The sequence below is a fragment of the Danio rerio genome, chromosome 5 (genome assembly GCF_052040795.2).
Source record: "Danio rerio strain M-AB ecotype USA chromosome 5, GRCz13ab, whole genome shotgun sequence".
In the NCBI taxonomy this organism is placed as follows: Eukaryota; Metazoa; Chordata; class Actinopteri; order Cypriniformes; family Danionidae; genus Danio; species Danio rerio.
The window spans coordinates 35,446,010-35,465,851 of NC_141025.1; the positions used below are offsets into that span (position 1 = coordinate 35,446,010).

The following is a 19,842-nucleotide window of genomic DNA, read 5'->3' on the forward strand; positions in this document are numbered from 1 at the left end:
GGAACTGCATATTTTAAACCACATTTGACATGATATTAGATGATCAGCACTTGCTAAAAGAGCACTCAGAATGGGAGCTCACCACCACCACATCTATTTTTGCTTCAAGAAAATGAATGTAAGGCAAAGAAAAGCATTTTAGCTAACAGAAGGCAAGTAAAATGTTCAAGTGCCCTCTCAGGTTCTTGAGCCAAGTGGAGTTTGAATGCAGCTCAGAGTATCTTTAATAATTCATCTGCATGATTTTTGTTGGTAACACTGAAAACAAAACACACTGCAGGAAAGCAGGAAGGAAAGTAAATAAAAATGACAATAAATGGATGACACTAAGTATTTTTACATGGACACCAATAATCTGATTTTAATATGATTAAAACAATACTCTGATTTTGAGTCTACCATGTAAACAGCGATTTTTGATTAATTCAATCAGATTAAGGTCATAATCGAACTAAACAAAGTTGAATTAAGACATGTGGCGTATGCCAATTTTATTCGCATTATTGAAGTGCTGTAAAGACATGTAAACACCTTTATTAAACTATTACCGTCATGTAGGACTTTTGCTGCATTTTGTGAGAGAATATTTCACACACATGGCTGTTTGACACTATTCTCTGCACTTACCGAGTCAGTGAAAGACCACAGACACCTGCATCACGAAATATTGAGTTTTTTTTTTTCCCATAAAAACAACACTCTTGCAGTGGTTTACACTCACATCCAATACTTATCATTTGTCACGGAGGCATGCATGAAATGTTCCTGAATGAAAGTGAAAATGCCAAACTGCAGTTTTAAAAATGAAACACCTGAAATTACATGAAAATCTGGTGAAAACGTGGTTAGCGAGGTGACGCAATGACGTTAATCGAATTTAGTGCTATAACATGTAAAACGGGATCATGAAAAGAACATTCAAAAAGCAACTTGTGTAAACACCTTAACCATATTATTGTCTTATTCAGATTAAGGAAAATAATTCACTTACTGATATCCACGTAAACATAGACAGTAAAACGACAATAAATGATAGTATAAGGACAAATTTGTCCTTAAAATGTGTGTTTTTATAATACAGCATTATTCAAATCATGGGCAGTTAATATCTGATCACAAATATGGGTTTGAGGTCCCATTTACACTTGCATTTATCACACAAACACTATAGGAATATTTCATAATCAAACTGATATGTATACTGTACAAACTCGATATTTTGTCCTCCTACCTCTAAACCTAACTCTCAAAGAAAGCAATGGGCTCTGTGCACAGCTAGAGTTTTAAAACCAACAATAAATGTCCGGTGAAAGCTTAATTTGACTATTTTCAATTTCACAAGGTTGTTTTTACAGCATCGTTGTTGTAATGTAATTACAATGCGTTCAGTTAAATAGACTTAAGCGTTCATTTAGTTTTTCAAGCGTAAAACAAGATGAAAGACCGTTGTAACCACTAGCGCCGTAAGTAGCAACAGGCTAGCGCAGAAATTCCATTGAAAATACTGGGGGGAAAAAATTGTCATATTTTAAAGACATGGCGGGGGGAAATGGAATTTAATGCAGTGTTTCTTGTCCGATCTGACTCACTTCTTGACCCACTTCATATCGTATATCTATCAGGCAATGAAGATTGCTGATTTTAAAAAAATTCAGATGTAAAATTGCTTAAACATGACAATTTTGCAATGGAAAGACCCTTGGGCTGCCTGGCTGAAAATTAAAAGTCTGTGTGCATAAAGCCCATTTGCATTTTTACATGTTCAAAATAATTAATTCATTGTGATTTAAGAGCCTATTTCTTCATGGAGATCAAAAAATGTCTTCACAAGATCAAAATTTACTGGTATTGCTATACATGAGGGGACATTTTGTTGCCCACAATGTAAGAAATACAAGGTGTAAACAGACAAACACACACAAAACTGCATGTTTATTTGCTAAACAGGTTGTTTGACATGCATGACTTGAACAGGAATAAATTTGTTTCCACCAACTGTATTTTTATTTTTTGTTGTGTGTGTGTGTGTGTGTGTGTGTGTGGGGGGGGGGAGATGTAACAGGCCCATTTTTGGTAAAAGCTTTTTCACTTTCAATATTTTCATCATCCTCTTTTCTCTCACTGTTTGAAAGAAAAACAGCTAACCCATCTGTTTACAAAGGTGAGAGCCACTAGAGGAGAACGAGAGAGCGAGCGACAGAAAAGAAGAGATGTCATTTTATTTAAGAGCAGAGATAACAGTTTGGCTTCTTGTGATTGAGGCTTGTGGCCGGATGTGTGAAATAGAATCTCCCTATCAGACAGGTGGGAGATGAATTGGGGGGTTTAAAATGGCTATGTAAGGGGACTCTAGTGACCCTGCAGAAAAGAGAGGGAACTGGAAAAGAGTGCTTGAGATGTAGTCCAACTGCTGGGAGCATAGTAATCAACATGTGTTGTGGATCAAATCAACACAACAGCATGTCTTCAACTAGTGACCTGGATACTGATGGCAAAAAAATAAGCACTTTATTCAGAGATGCTTGTTTTTATTTGACCTCTTTATAATGACTAATAGCTCAGAGTTCATTTTTCACACATGTATCTGGATAGCTTATCATAATGGGCTCTCTGCACGCGGAAATGAATCCTGTTTAGATAGCAGGAGAACTATGGTTCTGCAATTACCCAAATGTCACCCTGTTGCTAGCCTATTTATTCGAATTAACTTACTTGATTTCCTGTGATTGGTACTAGGGTGTGCAGAGAACATGAAATATGAGACTAAATGAGATGAGTGCTAAAAATAAAGACATCAGAATGTTTTATGGTTTTATTAAAGCAGCCATACTGGTCTATGTCAAGTACATACCATTACCAAATGCATTAAGCAAATCCTAAACAAGTTGGAGGGGGGGTGTGGTGTTAGGAGAGTTGGGGTGGGAGCGACAACGCAGGGCCCCCTAATGACGCGGGTCCGCTATGCCACTGGCTGTTTTGACGGCATCTGCAGATGCGAGTGATTGGTGGAAGAAAGTAGATCCTCATACAAATGAATTTTTAGACTCTTGTGTTTGATTTTCTTTTTTATGTACACTATTATGCCCATCGAACTGTTGTATAAATGCAATGTCACATTCCAACACACGCCACCCAGCAGTGCTAATATACAGCAATATCGCAGTGCTACTCGTGTGATATTGCATTTTAAAACCAGTGTCTTTTATGTCAACATATGGAATTCGAGTGGAATTGGTATCAGTCATTAATAAGTTAAAATGGAATTATAGGAAGTAGAGGTTACTAAAGACTATATAGTACAGGGACTTTGAAGTTACTGAGTTAGTATTGAGTGAGATTTCGCTAACAATGCTTTCAGTGCAGTGTGTTCTTCTATTCTGGTCCACAATTTTTAAAAGATATATATACACAGTTGAAGTCAGATGTATGAGCCCCCCTGAATTATTAGCCCCCCTGTTTATTTTTTCCCCCCAATTTCTGTTTAACAGAGAGAAGAATTTTTTCAACACATTTCTAAACAAAATAGTTTTAATAACTAATTTCTAGCAACTTATTGATTTTATATTTGTCATGATGACAGTAAATAATATTTGACTAGATATTTTTCAAGACACTTCTATACAGCTTAAAGTGACTTAACCAGGTTAATAAGATTAACAAGGCAGGTTCGGGTGATTAGGCAAGTTATTGTAATGATGGTTTGTTCTGTAGACTATCAAAAAATATAGCTTAAAGAGGCTAACAATTTTGACCTAAAAATGGCTTTTAAAAATTTTAAAACTCCTTTTATTCTAGGCAAAATAAAACAAATCAAACTTTCTCCAGAAGAAAAAATATTATCAGATATACTGTGAAAATTCCCTTGCTCTGTAAACTTCATTAGGGAAATACTTAAAAAATAAAAAAATAAAAATAAAAGGGGTGCTAATAGTTCTGACTTCTGACTTCATTCAAGACATTTTCTGGTTAGAAATGACAGTTATTGCATTGTCTTTGAATTTAAGTTTTAATTTACCTACAGTATGTTCATTAACTTTGCACAATTTAAAAGTAAAATGGTTTGATTCTAAAAACTCATAAGCATGTCATACATTATAACAATGCTTAATAAATAACAAATACTTTATAGTATTCGTCTGTAAATGTGACGTAATTTACATGCTACTTTGAAATATTGGATGAAAAGTTTGCATATGTTGACACTTGCATAGTATTTATATTATTTACCATTTATTTTCTGCCTTGCACAAACACACACACATGAACTCCTGCACCATTTGTCTCCTTTTGCACTCATTACTTTAATCACTAATTCCTTCACTCTGTAATTAGAGAAAGGAAGTAGTGATTTAGCCACTCAGTAAAACAGAAGAGAAGTCAAGTGCCTTTCATTATCTTTTCTCCCCTCTTTTTTAATGCCTGAACCCCTGAACCTTTCTCTGCCACCAGGTTTCTTTTACAGTACTGTTTTATTTATAGCAGCACCATTCTGCCAAGATGCTTCTTAGAGAATAATCTCCTGCATCCCCACATGAAAGCCTCAGCTTACCTTGATCCAAAAACTTGCCACATTTTTCGCTGTTGATATTTAGGAAGTATCTCAGTCACTATTTACTTTGTGTTGGGGTTGGGGGAGAGGTTGACGTGTGGTTTGTAGAAAGGTTGTGTAAATGAGATAACTAATTTAAATATTTTGGAAAGGGGAGAACGGGAATTTCCTAATCAAATGCACATGGAAAAGGTTAAGTATTTCAGCTGACTGAGCTCTTTTGTTATTTCTTTGGGCCATATCATAAAGCTGGTGCAATGGGGAATGTTTTTTTTTTTTTTTTTTTTTTTTTGCTAGTTTCAGCCCAGCACAGAAATCATTTTCATGTTCTTTGCCATGTTGAAATATTAAATACATTCATGCCTATTTGTGCATCCATGAGCTTGATCTGAAGGTATGTTAGGAAGGTATGAACAATGTTCATTGTTGGCGCATCTCTATATTGAAGCAACTGAATTAAACTGCACCATTGATCAACTGAGACAAGGTGTAAAGTCAAAGGTACGGGGTTATTTATTTATTTATTTGATTGCTTATTTAAAGAGCATGTTGGTGATAGGTGGATCCAAAATGTGCATACACATTGCTTATTACACACAAAGAAATGTGAAGCAGCACAGAAATATCTTTAAACATAAAAAATGTTCACTACCTCCACTCTGCCTTCTTCACCTCAGGAGGCTTTTGTAGAACTCGGCTCATTTTGTAGATCATCTGCTCACTTGCTTTAACCTTTTATATGAGCTGATCCTGACTATAGACAATTTTAATGTGGCTGGTTAATTTACAGAAATTTACTGTAAAATAACAGCCGTTAAATTACAGAAATTTACTGTAAAATAATGGTCATTAAATTAAAGAAATTTATTGTAAAATAATGGTCGTTAATTTAAAGACATTTATCGTAAAATAATGTTTGTTAAATTACAGAAATTTCCTTAAATTTTAATTTCTCGTAAATTTCTGTAATTTAATGTCTGTTATTTTATGGCAAATTTCTGTAGTTAAATGACAATTTTTTTTCCATTTTATTTTTTACGGCGAATTACTGTAATTTGACGTCTATAATTTTATGGCAAATTTCTGTAATTTAACGACTGTTATTGTACGGCAAATTTCAGTAATTTAACGTCTGTTATTTTATGGCAAATTTCAGTAATTTAACGGCTGTTATTGTACGGCAAATTTCTGTAATTTGACGTCCATTATTTTACGGCAAATTTCAGTAATTTAACGTCTGTTATTTTATGGCAAATTTCAGTCATTTAACGGCTGTTATTGTATGGCAAATTTCTGTAATATAATGTCTGTTATTTTATGGCAAATTTCTGTAATTTAACACCTGTTATTTTACGGCAAATTTCTGTAATTCAACGTCTGTTATTTTACGGCAAATTTCTGTAATTCAACGTCTGTTATTTTACAGCAATTTCTGTAATTTAACGTCTGTTATTTTTCAGTAAATCTGTGTAATTTAACGGCCATTATTTTATGGTAAATTTATGTAATTTAACATTTGTTATTTTACTGCAGATTTCTGTGATTCAACGTCTATTATTTTATGGCAAATTTCTGTAATTTAATGTCCGTTATGTTTCAGTAAATGTCTGTAATTTAACGGCCATTATTTTACGGTAAATTTATGTAATTTAACGGCTGTTATTTTATGACAAATTTCTGCAATTTAACGTCTGTTATTTTTCAGTAAATGTCTGTAATTTAACGGTCATTATTTTACAGTAAATTTCTGTAATTTAACAGCCGTTATTTTACATTTTTTCCAGCACCCCAGCTGCTAGAAAAAAGAACGTGAAATTACGGATCTTTTCATGGTGTACTGTAGATATTATAATTAAAGGAAAGGTTTGTGTTAGGACTACATTGCTGAATAAGAATGTTAAAAAGATGTTGAGCCAGCAACATGTCTTACTTGGCAAATATAAAGATGTTTTACATAAATAAGTCTCATCACACCATGGGATATTAGTTTTCATTACTGCATGACAGTCAAGACCCACTAGAAAAATCGGCTGGGGTTTTTACATCATTGATCTATGACATGCTCCGCGAAGGTCAATAAAGCCACGTTGACATGCTGGATTAAAATGCCAGTTAGCAAAAAAAAAAAAAAAAATTATTATTATTATTATTAAATTATTAAATTATTATTATTATTATTATTATTATTAAATTGTTATTAATCTGAAATTCATTGTGGAAGAAGCATCAATGCAGGAATGTGCTTCAAAACTGATGACTCGATTGTGGCCAGAATTGTGTAGTTGTGTACTGTACAATGCTTAAATCATCCGCCACTGACACAGATATTGCCTGCATTCATATCCTGGAAAGCATCTGAGAAGTAAATGTAAATATGTTTTGGCTGCCTCTCCAGATTCAGATTCAACTATTATGTTCTGTTACCACCCAAGCTTTTATAACTCCTCTGAAGGTTTTGTGGCTCTGTAGTTCTGCATTTCTTTTATCGTTAGCAAGAATGATGGCACAGCACGCTTCCCATTTCCCCCTCTGTCACTTTGATGATTGATCGTTTTTAGCTTTCAAAACCTCTGTCAGATTTTTTTAATAGCTGAGCTTTCTCTAATGGCCCAGTTGCCCATAGATTTCTGCTCGGTGAGGCATTCATCGACGTGCTGATTATAAAGCAACCCCTGATCAATACACAAGCCAGTTTACATAGAGGTGGTGACAAATCTTAGAGAGAAAACAGAATGTTTTTTGTTTGTTTGTTTGTTTCGCTCAATCTTCTTGAGGTGCTCTGTCTTTTTTCTCATTCTCTCATTCTTTGTATTTCTCCTCTGCTTATTTTAACGAGAAAATGAGTGCACATTCACTTCTAATCTGAATAAAAGGAAAATCAATGCAGTCAAATCCTTAACCGCACGCACACAAATACGCACACACACACCTCCCTCACTGACATATTGTTAAATTAAAATGTGAAAGGGAAAATGACTCATTTGATTGCTCGTTTACGACTCCTTGAATTTTCAAGGAGATGAGCTGAATTCTGTGGATGTTATGAAGATGAGCTGACCTTTGTAAATGTGGCAGACATGACTTATGAAGCATGTTCTTCATTATGGCAACTTGCCTTTTTCAGTCTAGACAGATACTATTTAAAAGGCCCTTCAGGTCAACTCCTCAGGCCAAGGAAAAGCTACCACTGTGAGCCTGCAAATACATCAGACAGTGCACCAGTTTTATTAATTCCCAAGTAGTTTAAACTTTAGCCTGAAAAAAAAGAATTACTTTTGATTTATTAAATTTTTTCTGCATAGAAATTGTTAAGATTGATTTATGATTTGCAGTAACCCTGTGGCTTAGCAAACTGTGACATTCAGCATGTCTTCTTTTATTTTGTTTAAATTCTTAGGTGTCTGTTGAAGTTTTTACATTTAGTCCTTTAGCAGGTGCTTCTATCCAAAACAGCATACAAAAGAAGAATATCGAGAGTGTTTTATCACAAAAGAGATGACAATAGTAAAATAGTGCTATTTTAAGTTTCAAGTGTAAACTGGGGTAGCATAGAAGTTAGAGCAGAATATAGAAAGTAGAAGAATATATAGGGAAAGAAGAAAGGTTTGGAGTGAGCTAGACCCACATGCAGATTTTTAGCTCATCGTCATGTCTATTTATTTACTTGTGTAAATATGTGTAAAATTAAATTTATTCAGTTTTAAAATTAATTTCACTAAAATTATTGTGATTATAATAATTGTATTATTAAAATGTTCATATGATTTATTAACAATACTGTTTGTAAAGTAATATGTCTTTCTGTCTGATATATTATATAAGAGATGTGCTTTGTTTACAAAATAAGTTGATCTAATTGTATTTGCACTGTATATTATTGAATAAAAGGTAAAAACTTTGATTTTTTTATTTCATATATTAAGTTTTTAGCTATGATATTTCTCAAAAACATTCCGCATAAATCCGCAGATTTTTTTTTTTACAAAATTCTCTGCAGAAATAGCAAAAAAAATATCTGCAGATTCTGTCTGGCCCTAGCTCTATTTCTTTCGACTATTGTGTCGATTAGGTTTCGCTTACTATGCCAAAAGGAAGATAAACACTTTCAGATATTACTGTATATCTTAAAAATATTTCTTTTTTTTTAAAAAAGAAACCTCACACTTTATCTAAACTCCATCATGAACTCAATGAGGAAAACAATGTTTACTATAAATGTACCAAGATCATGTTGCACTGCTTGCTTCAGCCTTAAATATCTCTTGCACAATATTAAACCTTAAATACCTCTTTTGCACAGTATTCACCTTTAATACCTCTCTCGCACAATATCCTTCACAACATTGTTCAGTCTCACTTAAAAGTACTTGTATAGCCTGTCTTATGTGTATAGTAAAGTATCTTATAGTATATGTCATGCATAGGTTTAATAGCTCTTATGTTTAGTGTTGTGTTTGTATTTATGATTAATTTATGTAGCACCGTTGTCCTGCGATACACAACATTTCAATCCTCGGTATGTCCACTTGACTTGACTTGATACTATGTACAAATGTATTAGTATGTGCATTATGTTTTCCATATATAGTAGAGACTGGAGCATAAAAATATATCATTATTACTATTTATTTATTTATTTATTTATTTATTTTATTCATTTATTTTATGAATTTAATATAAAAATAAAGTTTAAAAATCAATCATTGATATATGTTCATAGTACAATCTAAAATGACTTTAGTAAACATTTGCTGTATATTTATCTATTTTCTATTCATTGTTTGGTTTGGTTTGGTTTGCTGTTGGTGTTTTTTTTTTTTTGTGTTATTATTGTGCTGGGGTGGATATTTTAGAGTTAATCAGTGTTTCTTCCCGCACTGAAAATATTTTGGCCACTTCCAAAATGAATCTTTGTCTCTTCAAAGCTACATTTTATGATTTAATGTGCTGTCTGGGGATGTAGATGACTGCTGCTGTCCTTGTGATGGCGGTATGGTGCATATGATGACTGTGAAAGAGCATATCCTTTCTATTCACACTTTTTAAAAAGGACCTATTATGTCTAGAAAGTCTCAGGTGTTGCCAAATTGTGCCTGTGAAGTTTCAGCTTAAAATATCCCAGGGAGCATTATTATACCATGCCGTATATGGTCCTTGGATTGATTTTATTTTTGCTTTAATGTTCTGTTTCAAAATGCAAATGAGCTGCTGCTCCCACTGCATTCTCTGAAAAGGGAAGGGCATATACAGTAGGTGCGTCTGTTACTCCAGTAACAACAAACAACATATCTGTATGGATTTTTAAGCCTTGTCAGTTTAAACTCATATACCTTGTGGTCTTCTGAGGGCATAGACACATACACACAAACATAAAGAAACACACAATACACAACATTTCCAGGTAACACAACAAATGATTATTAATGTTCTCTGTCCACTTACTCATAAGATTACAAATGCACATCAAATACACATAAAGCTATAACAGTCCAATTACATGCACACAAAAATCACATAAATATTGGGTATTATGCCTATTAATGTCAACTGAATTACCATGTTTATTATTAGTTTGTTTGATTTGTGAAACTATTAACAATAACTAGTAATACTGTTATCAAAATTAACACAATCAGTCCTCGTCCCCTTGGGCAGGACTTATTAAAATTTAAAGTTGACTTGTACATTTTTGGAAGAAAACTCTTCTTGTGTGTGAGCTAGAAACCGCTTATGCAGGGAATAGCTCACTTTGGGGTGGATTTTGTGCTTTATAAGTTGCAGCTGTTTAAACAGCAATGTTGCACACAAAAAGATCAAAAGTGCAAAGAGCATAAAAAGTATCAATTTAAAACTTCATTTCTGGGATTGAACACATTTCACTTTCTCTTTTTAAAAAATATTTTTTTGTTTTATGTAATTTTTAATAACATTCTGTTTCTTTAATTAGTTTCAGAACTGAATATTAAAGGGGACCTAGTAGGCAAAAATCACTCTTATAAGGGGTTTAAATTTAATTTTCAAGGTGTGGCAGCAGTCTGTGAATATAACCAGCTTCTGGTGGTAAAAATGTATCAATCATTTATTCATTCTTTTTCTTGTCGGCTTAGTCTTTTTATTAGTCAGGGGTCGCCACAGTGGAATGAACTGCCAACTTATCCAGCATGTTTTTACACAGCAGATGCCCTTCCAGCCGCAACCCATCTCTGGGAAACATTCACACACACTCATACACAATGGACAATTTAGCCTACCCAATTCACCTGTACCGCATGTCTTTGGACTGTGGGGGAAACCGGAGCACCCGGAGGAAACCCACGTGAATGCAGGAAGAACATGCAAACTCTACACAGAAACGCCAACTGAGCCAAGGTTCAACCAGCGACCCAGTGACCTTCTTGCTGTGAGGCGACAGCACTACCAAATGCACAACTACATTGCCAAAAATGTATTAATTTATTTTTTTATAATCACATTTCATGAACATAAAACACTGCAGAACCACTTTGATTGACATTCTCCCTTTGTACATGTCATCAGAATAGAAAAGTCCTGCCCATTAGGGACAATCTCTCCCTCATTGTCATAGGACATTAACCTTGTTTTGAATCTGCTGCTGTGCTGACTGTTACAATCCTATGTTTGTCTTGTCTCATCTGTTTTTTTTTCTTGTTCCTGTTTTGCTTAGAACACATCCAATTGGCCACTTCCAGCTTGCTTGATCCTGATTGGCCTACAGTGTTTTAAAAAGCCATGACACCACTTCCTTGGCAGCCATCTTGTTTTTGGTCACTTGCTTGTGTTTGTTGAAATGTTTGATTGTGGTATAGTGCAGAGTTTTTGGATGTGTTAGGACTGAGAGTATTGAGATTTGTGAGTACTGTTTGCTTTGTTTGACTTCTGAGAGAATATTGAGATTTGTGAGTACTGTTTGTTTTGTTTGAGTTCTGAGATTATATTGAGAATTGTGAGTACTGTTTGTTTTAGTGTTTGCTTTGTTTATGATACTTTGTTCCACCGGCTTGTTTGACCTTTGTTGCCTGCTGACATTGATTTTGGATTGTCCTTCAAATATGGTTGCCTGTTTTTGTAAATAGATTGTAAATAGTGTATATATTGGGATAGTAAGGAGTTTGACGCCATTTTCTTTGTAAAACCTTTTTGCCTCTGTTTTTGTGTTAGGTAGTTAGGGAAGTGAATTGTACTTTCTTTTCTTTTATTTGTGATCAGGTAAGTTAGAGATTTAATATAAAGGAATTTTTGTTTGTTATTTTGGCCTTGTCAGCTCCCGAATTCAAACCCCAATAAATCTTTGAATTCATTTTGTTGTCTTGTCTTTCATGTTGTGCACCATCCCTAGACGGTGCGTAACATGAAATTGGGGGCTCGTCCATTGGTTATATGCTCTATTAGCTGAATTTATTTGGCTCATTTGTTTTTGCATTTGTTTGTCTGGGGTTTTTCTTTTGATAAGGGAGGAAATATAGTGATTGGCCCAACTACTTTGATTGGCATGGCATCAAAATTTGAACTTGATAAATTTACAATTGCACCAACAGAGGAGCAATTAGATAAATGTCGCAAAGATGATTTGTTTTTGATTGCAGATTTTTTTGATATAGTCGTACCTCGAAATGCACTGAAAAAGGAGATCAGAGAGGCATTGTACATGGAGCTTGTTAAACAAAAGATCTTACCTGATGCGAATGTGCAGGGTTTGGGTGTTGCAAATACAGCATTATCTGAAGAGTTGGAAGCTGCTGAGGCAGAGTTCAAACCTACGGATGTTGCGAGCATGGATCCCATTAATCCGCCTTCGCTAACAGATCCACAGCTGGCAATCCGGTTGAAAGAACTGGAGGTGGAGTTAAGTCGACAGCAGTATCAGAGCCAGCTTTTACATGTTCGAGCAGTTGAGCTTGAGACAAAACGAGACATCCGGCTGAAAGAGCTGGAACTTGAATTAAAGACTGGACAAAATCCATGTCCACCTTCTTCCCTGACAAAGGGAAGCACTCCTGTGCAGAGTCCAGTAAATGCCTCCTCTCCTCTTCCTGCAGTGCCGTCTGTGACACCGGTAAGTCCTAACACTGATTTTGATATTAGTAGACAAATTTCATTGGTTCCTACATTTAGAGAGAGTGAAGTTGACACATATTTCACTGTTTTTGAGCGTATTGCAGCCACGTTAAAGTGGCCAAGAAATATTTGGCCTTTATTGTTACAGTGCAAACTGGTTGGCAAAGCACAAGAAGTATGTTCTGCACTGACACTTGAGCAAAGTTTGGAGTATGATTCGGTTAAGGCTGCTGTGTTAAGAGCTTACGAACTCGTTCCAGAAGCCTATCGACAAAAGTTTAGGAAGCATGTGAAAAACCCCAGTCAAACATTTGTTGAGTTTGCACGTGAGAAAACCACACTGTTTGAAAAGTGGTGTGCTGCTAGCAAAATTACCACATTTGAGCAGCTGAAAGAACTCATTTTAGTGGAAGAGTTTAAGAATTGCATTTCAGAAAAGATTGTAGTTTATTTGAATGAACAAAAAGTTTCATCACTATCTGAGGCTGCGATTTTTGCTGATGAGTTTGTGCTCACACACAAGGTTGCATTCACGTCCCCACGTTCATCTCGTGCTGTTATAGATCGCAGGGGTAGCTCTAGAACAGCAGTAGCTGTGCCAAAAGATGATCACATTGCTGAATCTTCAACAGGGTCCCGCGAGTGTTATTACTGCCATGAAAAGGGGCATTTAATTGCTGGTTGTCCTGTGTTACTGCGCAAAAATCAGAGAAAAGCTCAGGATGCATCTAAAACTGTGGCCTTTGCGAGTACTCACACTTCTGAATTAGTAGACTCTATTGATCCCTCTTTTTATCCATTTGTGTTTGAAGGTATAGTGTCATTTTCTGAATTAGATCAGGAGCAAAAACCAGTTCACATCCTTCGGGATACAGGTGCTGCTCAGTCTTTTATTCTGGCAGATGTGCTTCCATTCTCTTCACAGTCCAGCTGTAATTCAGATGTATTAGTTCAGGGAATTGAACTTGGTGTGGTTAGGGTTCCTTTGCACACTGTTTATTTACGCTCTGACATTGTGACTGGCTTAGTTAAAGTGGCTGTACGTACTCAGTTACCACTGAAGGGAATTTCCCTTATCCTTGGGAATGATTTAGCAGGGAACAAAGTTTCTTGTCTTCCTGAGGTTACTGAGGTACCTTGTGTGCCAGAAGAGGATGTGTTGACTCGAGAGTTTCCCAGTGTATTTCGTTCTTGTGTTGTGACTCGTGCACAAGCTCGTAAACTTGATAAGGAAATTGATCTTTCTAATTCCTTCATGAATTCAGATTTACCAGATGTTGAGAACAAAACTGAAGATGCTTGTTTACAGAATCTGAGTCTAGAATCTAAATTTGACTTTCCTTTTGACAAACAGCGCTTGATAGATGCACAACGTGCAGATGATACGTTGAAGTCATGTTTTGCTGCTGTGATTGAGATATCTGACTTACCCAATCATCCAGCTGCTTATTTTTTTGATGGCGGGGTACTTATGCGCAAGTGGAGTCCAGAAAACATGAAGGGTGACTGGAGCTCTGTATTTCAAGTAGTCATTCCAAAAGATTACAGAGAATATGTGCTAAGTGTGGCTCATGACCATGAATTGTCTGGTCATTTAGGTATAAGGAAGACCTATAACAATCTTTTGAAACATTTCTTTTGGCCTGGAATGAAGTCTACGGTGTCTCACTATTGTCGATCTTGTCATGCTTGTCAGGTTGCTGGCAAACCAAATCAGGTTATTTCCCCAGCTCCCTTAAAGCCAATTCCAGTAATGACTGAGCCATTTGAGAAACTTGTAGTTGATTGTGTTGGACCTTTACCAAGGACTAAATCTGGTCACTCCTACTTGTTAACTTTGATGTGTTCTGCTACTAGGTTTCCTGAAGCCATCCCACTGCGTTCCTTAAAGGCTCCAACCATTGTGAAGGCAATTGTGAAGTTCTGTACCACATTTGGCCTGCCAAAGTTTATTCAGTCGGACCAAGGGTCAAATTTCATGTCAAGAATCTTCCGTAAGGTCATGAAAGAGCTAAACATTCAACATTGTGTCTCTAGTGCGTACCATCCGCAGTCGCAGGGTGTTCTTGAAAGGTTTCATCAGACCCTCAAAACCCTTATCAGAACCTACTGTGTCCAACGTGAGAAAGATTGGGATGAAGATGTCCCACTTTTATTGTTTGCTATTCGCAATACAGTACAGGAATCACTTGGATTCAGCCCAGCTGAATTAGTATTTGGACATACTCTTCGCGGACCACTGAAACTGTTACAAGAACAGTTACTTTCTACAGGTCAGTCAGTCACTCCTCCTAAGAATGTATTGGACCATGTGAGTTCATTTCGTGAACGTTTACATTTAGTGTGGAAACTAGCACAACAGTCGTTAGCAACCTCTCAGTCCAGAATGAAAAGCAGATATGATAAGAAATCTGTCCAACGCTCATTTAAGGTTGGTGATCAAGTTCTGGTATTGCAGCCTTTACCCGGCTCTGCTCTACAAGCAAAATTCACAGGCCCTTATGTGATTGAGGAAAAATTAAGTGAAACTGATTATGTCGTACAAACTCCTGAAAGAAGAAGAAAGACTCGGATATGCCACATCAATATGCTTAAATTGTATGTCTCTCGCCCTGATTGTAAAGACTCTGTCAGTTCTCCGGTGGTAACTCCTGCTGTTGTAACATCCATAGATGTGGTTTCTCCAGAGTATTCTCCTTGCCTAGATGATCTTCATTTAGGAAGTGCTTATCTTTCTGGTGCTAAATTGCAAAATTCTGAAACTTTAGAATCTCTTGCCTCAAAACTTTCCCATTTGCCAAGTTCATCTCAAAGTGAGCTTGTACACTTAATTGACAAGTATTCTAGTATTTTCTCAGATGTCCCAACTGTGACTAGTGTGTTGATGCATGACATTGATGTTGGTGACCATCGTCCAGTAAAGCAGAATGCTTACCGTGTGAATCCAGTCAAGCGTGAAATAATGAAAAAAGAAACCCAGTATCTAGTTGAGAATGGTTTGGCAGAGCCAAGCTGTAGTCCCTGGTGTTCTCCATGTTTGTTGGTTCCAAAACCTGATGGAACTTCCCGCTTTTGCACAGATTACCGAAAGGTGAATCAATTAACCAAATCCGATTCCTACCCTCTTCCCAGAATGGAGGATTGCATTGATCGCATTGGAAGTGCTAAATTTGTGACCAAGTTAGACTTGCTTAAAGGATACTGGCAGGTGCCGCTCACGGAGCGTGCTTCTGAAATCTCAGCCTTTGCCACCCCAGACTCCTTTTTACAATACAAAGTTCTAGCTTTTGGCCTTAAAAACGCTCCAGCTACTTTTCAACGCTTGATGAATCAAGTATTGGCTAATGTAAGAAATTGTGAAGCATATCTAGATGATGTGGTATGCTACTCAGATACATGGGGTAATCACCTACAAACACTGGAGGAAGTATTTTCAAGACTTCAAGCAGCTAATCTTACTCTTAATTTAGCTAAATGTGAGTTCTGTCATGCCACTGTAACATACTTGGGAAAAGAAGTTGGTCATGGTACTGTTCGCCCTCTAGGGGCTAAAGTTCAGGCAATTGTTGAGTTTCCTGTGCCCAAAACTAAAAGAGACCTCAGGCGATTCCTTGGAATGGCTGGTTATTACAGAAATTTCTGTAAAAACTTTTCTGATGTTGTAAAACCTCTAACTGATAACCTTCGCAAAGATGTACCCTTCAGCTGGAACTCTAAGTGTGAATTTGCCTTTGAATGTCTTAAAAATTTGTTGTGTAATGCTCCTGTTTTAGTTGCCCCAGACTTCACCCGACCTTTTAAACTTGAAGTGGATGCCAGTGGTACGGGGGCCGGTGCTGTCCTGCTACAAGAAGATGAACAAGGAATCGACCATCCTGTGTGTTTCTATTCTAAAAAATTCAATCGTCATCAGGTTAATTACAGTACCATTGAAAAAGAAGCACTAGCTCTTTTGTTAGCATTGCAACATTTTGAAGTATATGTCGGATCCAGTCCAAAACCCATTGAAGTATTTACTGACCACAACCCACTTGTGTTTCTTCAGCAAATGTGTAACAAAAATCAAAGACTGATGCGGTGGGCTCTCATTTGTCAAAGTTTTAATTTACAAATTAAGTACAAGAAAGGTACTGACAATATAATTGCAGATTCATTGTCTAGATCACATTTGTAAACTTGTAACCATGTTTACACTTATGTGTGGGGGTGTTACAATCCTATGTTTGTCTTGTCTCATCTGTTTTTTTTTCTTGTTCCTGTTTTGCTTAGAACACATCCAATTGGCCACTTCCAGCTTGCTTGATCCTGATTGGCCTACAGTGTTTTAAAAAGCCATGACACCACTTCCTTGGCAGCCATCTTGTTTTTGGTCACTTGCTTGTGTTTGTTGAAATGTTTGATTGTGGTATAGTGCAGAGTTTTTGGATGTGTTAGGACTGAGAGTATTGAGATTTGTGAGTACTGTTTGCTTTGTTTGACTTCTGAGAGAATATTGAGATTTGTGAGTACTGTTTGTTTTGTTTGAGTTCTGAGATTATATTGAGAATTGTGAGTACTGTTTGTTTTAGTGTTTGCTTTGTTTATGATACTTTGTTCCACCGGCTTGTTTGACCTTTGTTGCCTGCTGACATTGATTTTGGATTGTCCTTCAAATATGGTTGCCTGTTTTTGTAAATAGATTGTAAATAGTGTATATATTGGGATAGTAAGGAGTTTGACGCCATTTTCTTTGTAAAACCTTTTTGCCTCTGTTTTTGTGTTAGGTAGTTAGGGAAGTGAATTGTACTTTCTTTTCTTTTATTTGTGATCAGGTAAGTTAGAGATTTAATATAAAGGAATTTTTGTTTGTTATTTTGGCCTTGTCAGCTCCCGAATTCAAACCCCAATAAATCTTTGAATTCATTTTGTTGTCTTGTCTTTCATGTTGTGCACCATCCCTAGACGGTGCGTAACATGACACATAAGCATTTGTAGCCCCGTCCTCTTTTGAAAATAGCACAATCTCATTTGAATTTAAAGCGACTGAGATATTTTTATTATTTGTAGGGTATTTTGAGCTAAAATATCTCATACATACTTTAGGGATGCATCAGAGTACACATATTGTAAAAAGAGGCCTAATAGGTCCTCTTTAAAAAGTGTTAAATAATCTGTATAAAAGTTTAAGCATTTTAATTACTTGCACTTGCCTCCTTTGCCATAGTAAGCTACCGCAATATAGCATTAAATGACATCAGTGCTTAATAACAGGTTAGAATCTATTACTGAACTGATACAGAATAGTCTGCAATTAAACAATTCATTTTGACACCCCTAATGAATATTCAGCAGTTTCCAGTCTGGCTATTCTATTAATATATGCAAAAGTGTTATATTAATAAAACACTTTACTCGATTTGCTTCAGCTTAGTCCCTGATTTATCAGCGGTCACCTCGGCGGGATGAACCGCTAAATACTCTAGCATATGTTTTACTGGCCCATCCTTCCCCAACCCACACATTCTCCCATTCATACATTACAGCCAATTCAGTTTTTCCAATTCACCTATGTCTTTGGACTGTGGGTAAAACTTCAGCACCCAGAGAAAACCCATGCAAACACAAACTACACAGAAATGTATCCTCCTGGTCCAGCTGTGACTCCAACTAGTGATTACGCATTCTTATGCATTCACTGAGACTTAAAAATATAAAGGATTTTTACCCAAAATGGGTTGATTTGAGTATCATGTAGCAAAGTACTCCTAAAAGTAATGTTCTATACTATTTATTTTTGATTATAGTGAATAGCTCACAAGCAGTTCACATGAATAATGTGCATTGTACGGTGTTTTACTGTACATTTTTGACCCAAGAAAAAACCCTAAAGTTTTTTAGCCTTGAAAATAGATATGAACTGCAAATAGCTGACACTAAATGATTGAATGCAGAGCACTAGTTTCATTGCTTGCCTAAGGCTGTTTATTCATTGCTTAAGGTATCGATCTAATATTTAGCTTTAAGGTACCACTTTAAGGCAGGTACCAAAGTGAAAAGGTTTCTGCTGATCCTCAACTATAAGTCAGGCATATTAAGCAACTGCAACTCCTTTCTCATGAAACGTAATTTTCTTGTGCCAATTAATTGTGAAATGGATTAAAGAATATGTAATCAACAATAGCAACTCTTTCAACTTGAAAAGCACTTGCTGATCTTAAAGTCAGTGCTTTGTTTTTGTATTAAGATGGACACCAGTAATGTTTTTTTCCAAGGTATACATCGATACAAAATCAGAAATTTCCTAATTAAACAATGCCTTGATCATTGTTTAGTCTATTGTTTGGGTTGCTAATTTCAATTTCTGCAATAGTAATACACAAATAAGAGGTGTATCCTGACACGTGGTCAACCCTGTCTGTCTTTTCTCTGAAACCATCCATATTTCATCAGCTTTAATACCAGCAGACAGCATCCTGCCTTTAATATTAGCATTTAATCCTAGTATGTCTCCTACTGTGCTTTCACAGAAGAAGAAAAAAACAGACACAAACACCCTTTTCCACTCTTAAACCTCTGATGGAGAAAAAAAAAATGGAAAAAAAAAGGAAGGAAGTTTGAACTCCAAATCAGATGACAGAAATGAGAGGCCCCGTGGGTTATATTTCCATTCTGAGAATAATTTGACAGAAGGGGGAAAAAAAGGTCAAAAAGGGAAAGAATAACGCTCAAATAAACTGCGGGATGCTCTTTACTGTCATGTCTGCTATACGAAACCTTTTTAAAAAGGTTGAAGAACATCTATAAATTTTCATTTAGGGTTTTTTGAACATGGTATAATACAATATTTAGAAATAATTTTCAAATAGATGTTTGTTATGTTTATTTTTATAGACTATGTTCAAATGTTTGGATAAAACACTTATCTTTTTTTGTTTGTTTTAAAAGTATGACTTATATCTAAAATGAAACAAAAAGTGTCCAGTTTAGCTTAAATAATGTGTCGGTGCTCTTTAGGTAAGGGATTCATCAGAATAAACAGCAAAAATCAGTCCAAGACACTCAAAAAAATGTGAAAAAAAGTCTTAAAACGTTTTATTCACATGGCTAATCCTTAAAAAAAACCTACGTGTTTCAGTAAAGAACTGCCTTAAATAGGGTAACGATATACAGGGTAAGGGTACCCTGATGAAGGCAGTTCTTTGCCGAAATGCGTACACTGTAAAACTCTAAAATTTAGG

The 19,842-nt window shown here is 35.8% G+C and overlaps 2 protein-coding genes across 6 annotated transcripts in view; both read left to right on the plus strand.

Moving 5' to 3' along the window:
- lamc3 (laminin, gamma 3) overlaps positions 1-19,842 on the plus strand; it is a 225,036-nt gene that overhangs the window by 84,678 nt on the left and 120,516 nt on the right. The gene's annotated exons all lie outside the window — the stretch shown is intronic.
- LOC147844041 (uncharacterized) lies at positions 11,319-17,527 on the plus strand. Of its 4 annotated transcripts, none has more exons than XR_015491373.1 (3): positions 11,319-16,502; positions 16,895-17,130; positions 17,179-17,527. XR_015491373.1 is itself a non-coding variant. In XM_087253660.1 (3 exons), exons 2-3 carry the CDS (start codon positions 12,060-12,062, stop codon positions 16,961-16,963), a joined length of 4,512 nt encoding a protein of 1,503 aa, XP_087109786.1. In that variant the 5' UTR covers positions 11,319-11,407; positions 11,454-12,059; the 3' UTR covers positions 16,964-17,527. The 4 variants fall into 4 exon arrangements, 3 of the variants coding, with proteins under 3 accessions (XP_087109786.1, XP_087109785.1, XP_087109784.1); XM_087253660.1 differs by having other exon boundaries at positions 11,319-11,407; positions 11,454-16,502; positions 16,895-17,527; XM_087253659.1 differs by having other exon boundaries at positions 16,895-17,527.

What these genes read in the sequence shown, in the direction of transcription:
- LOC147844041 (XM_087253658.1), top strand. Translation starts at nt 12,060, where the DNA reads ATGGCATCAAAATTTGAACTTGATAAATTTACAATTGCACCAACAGAG.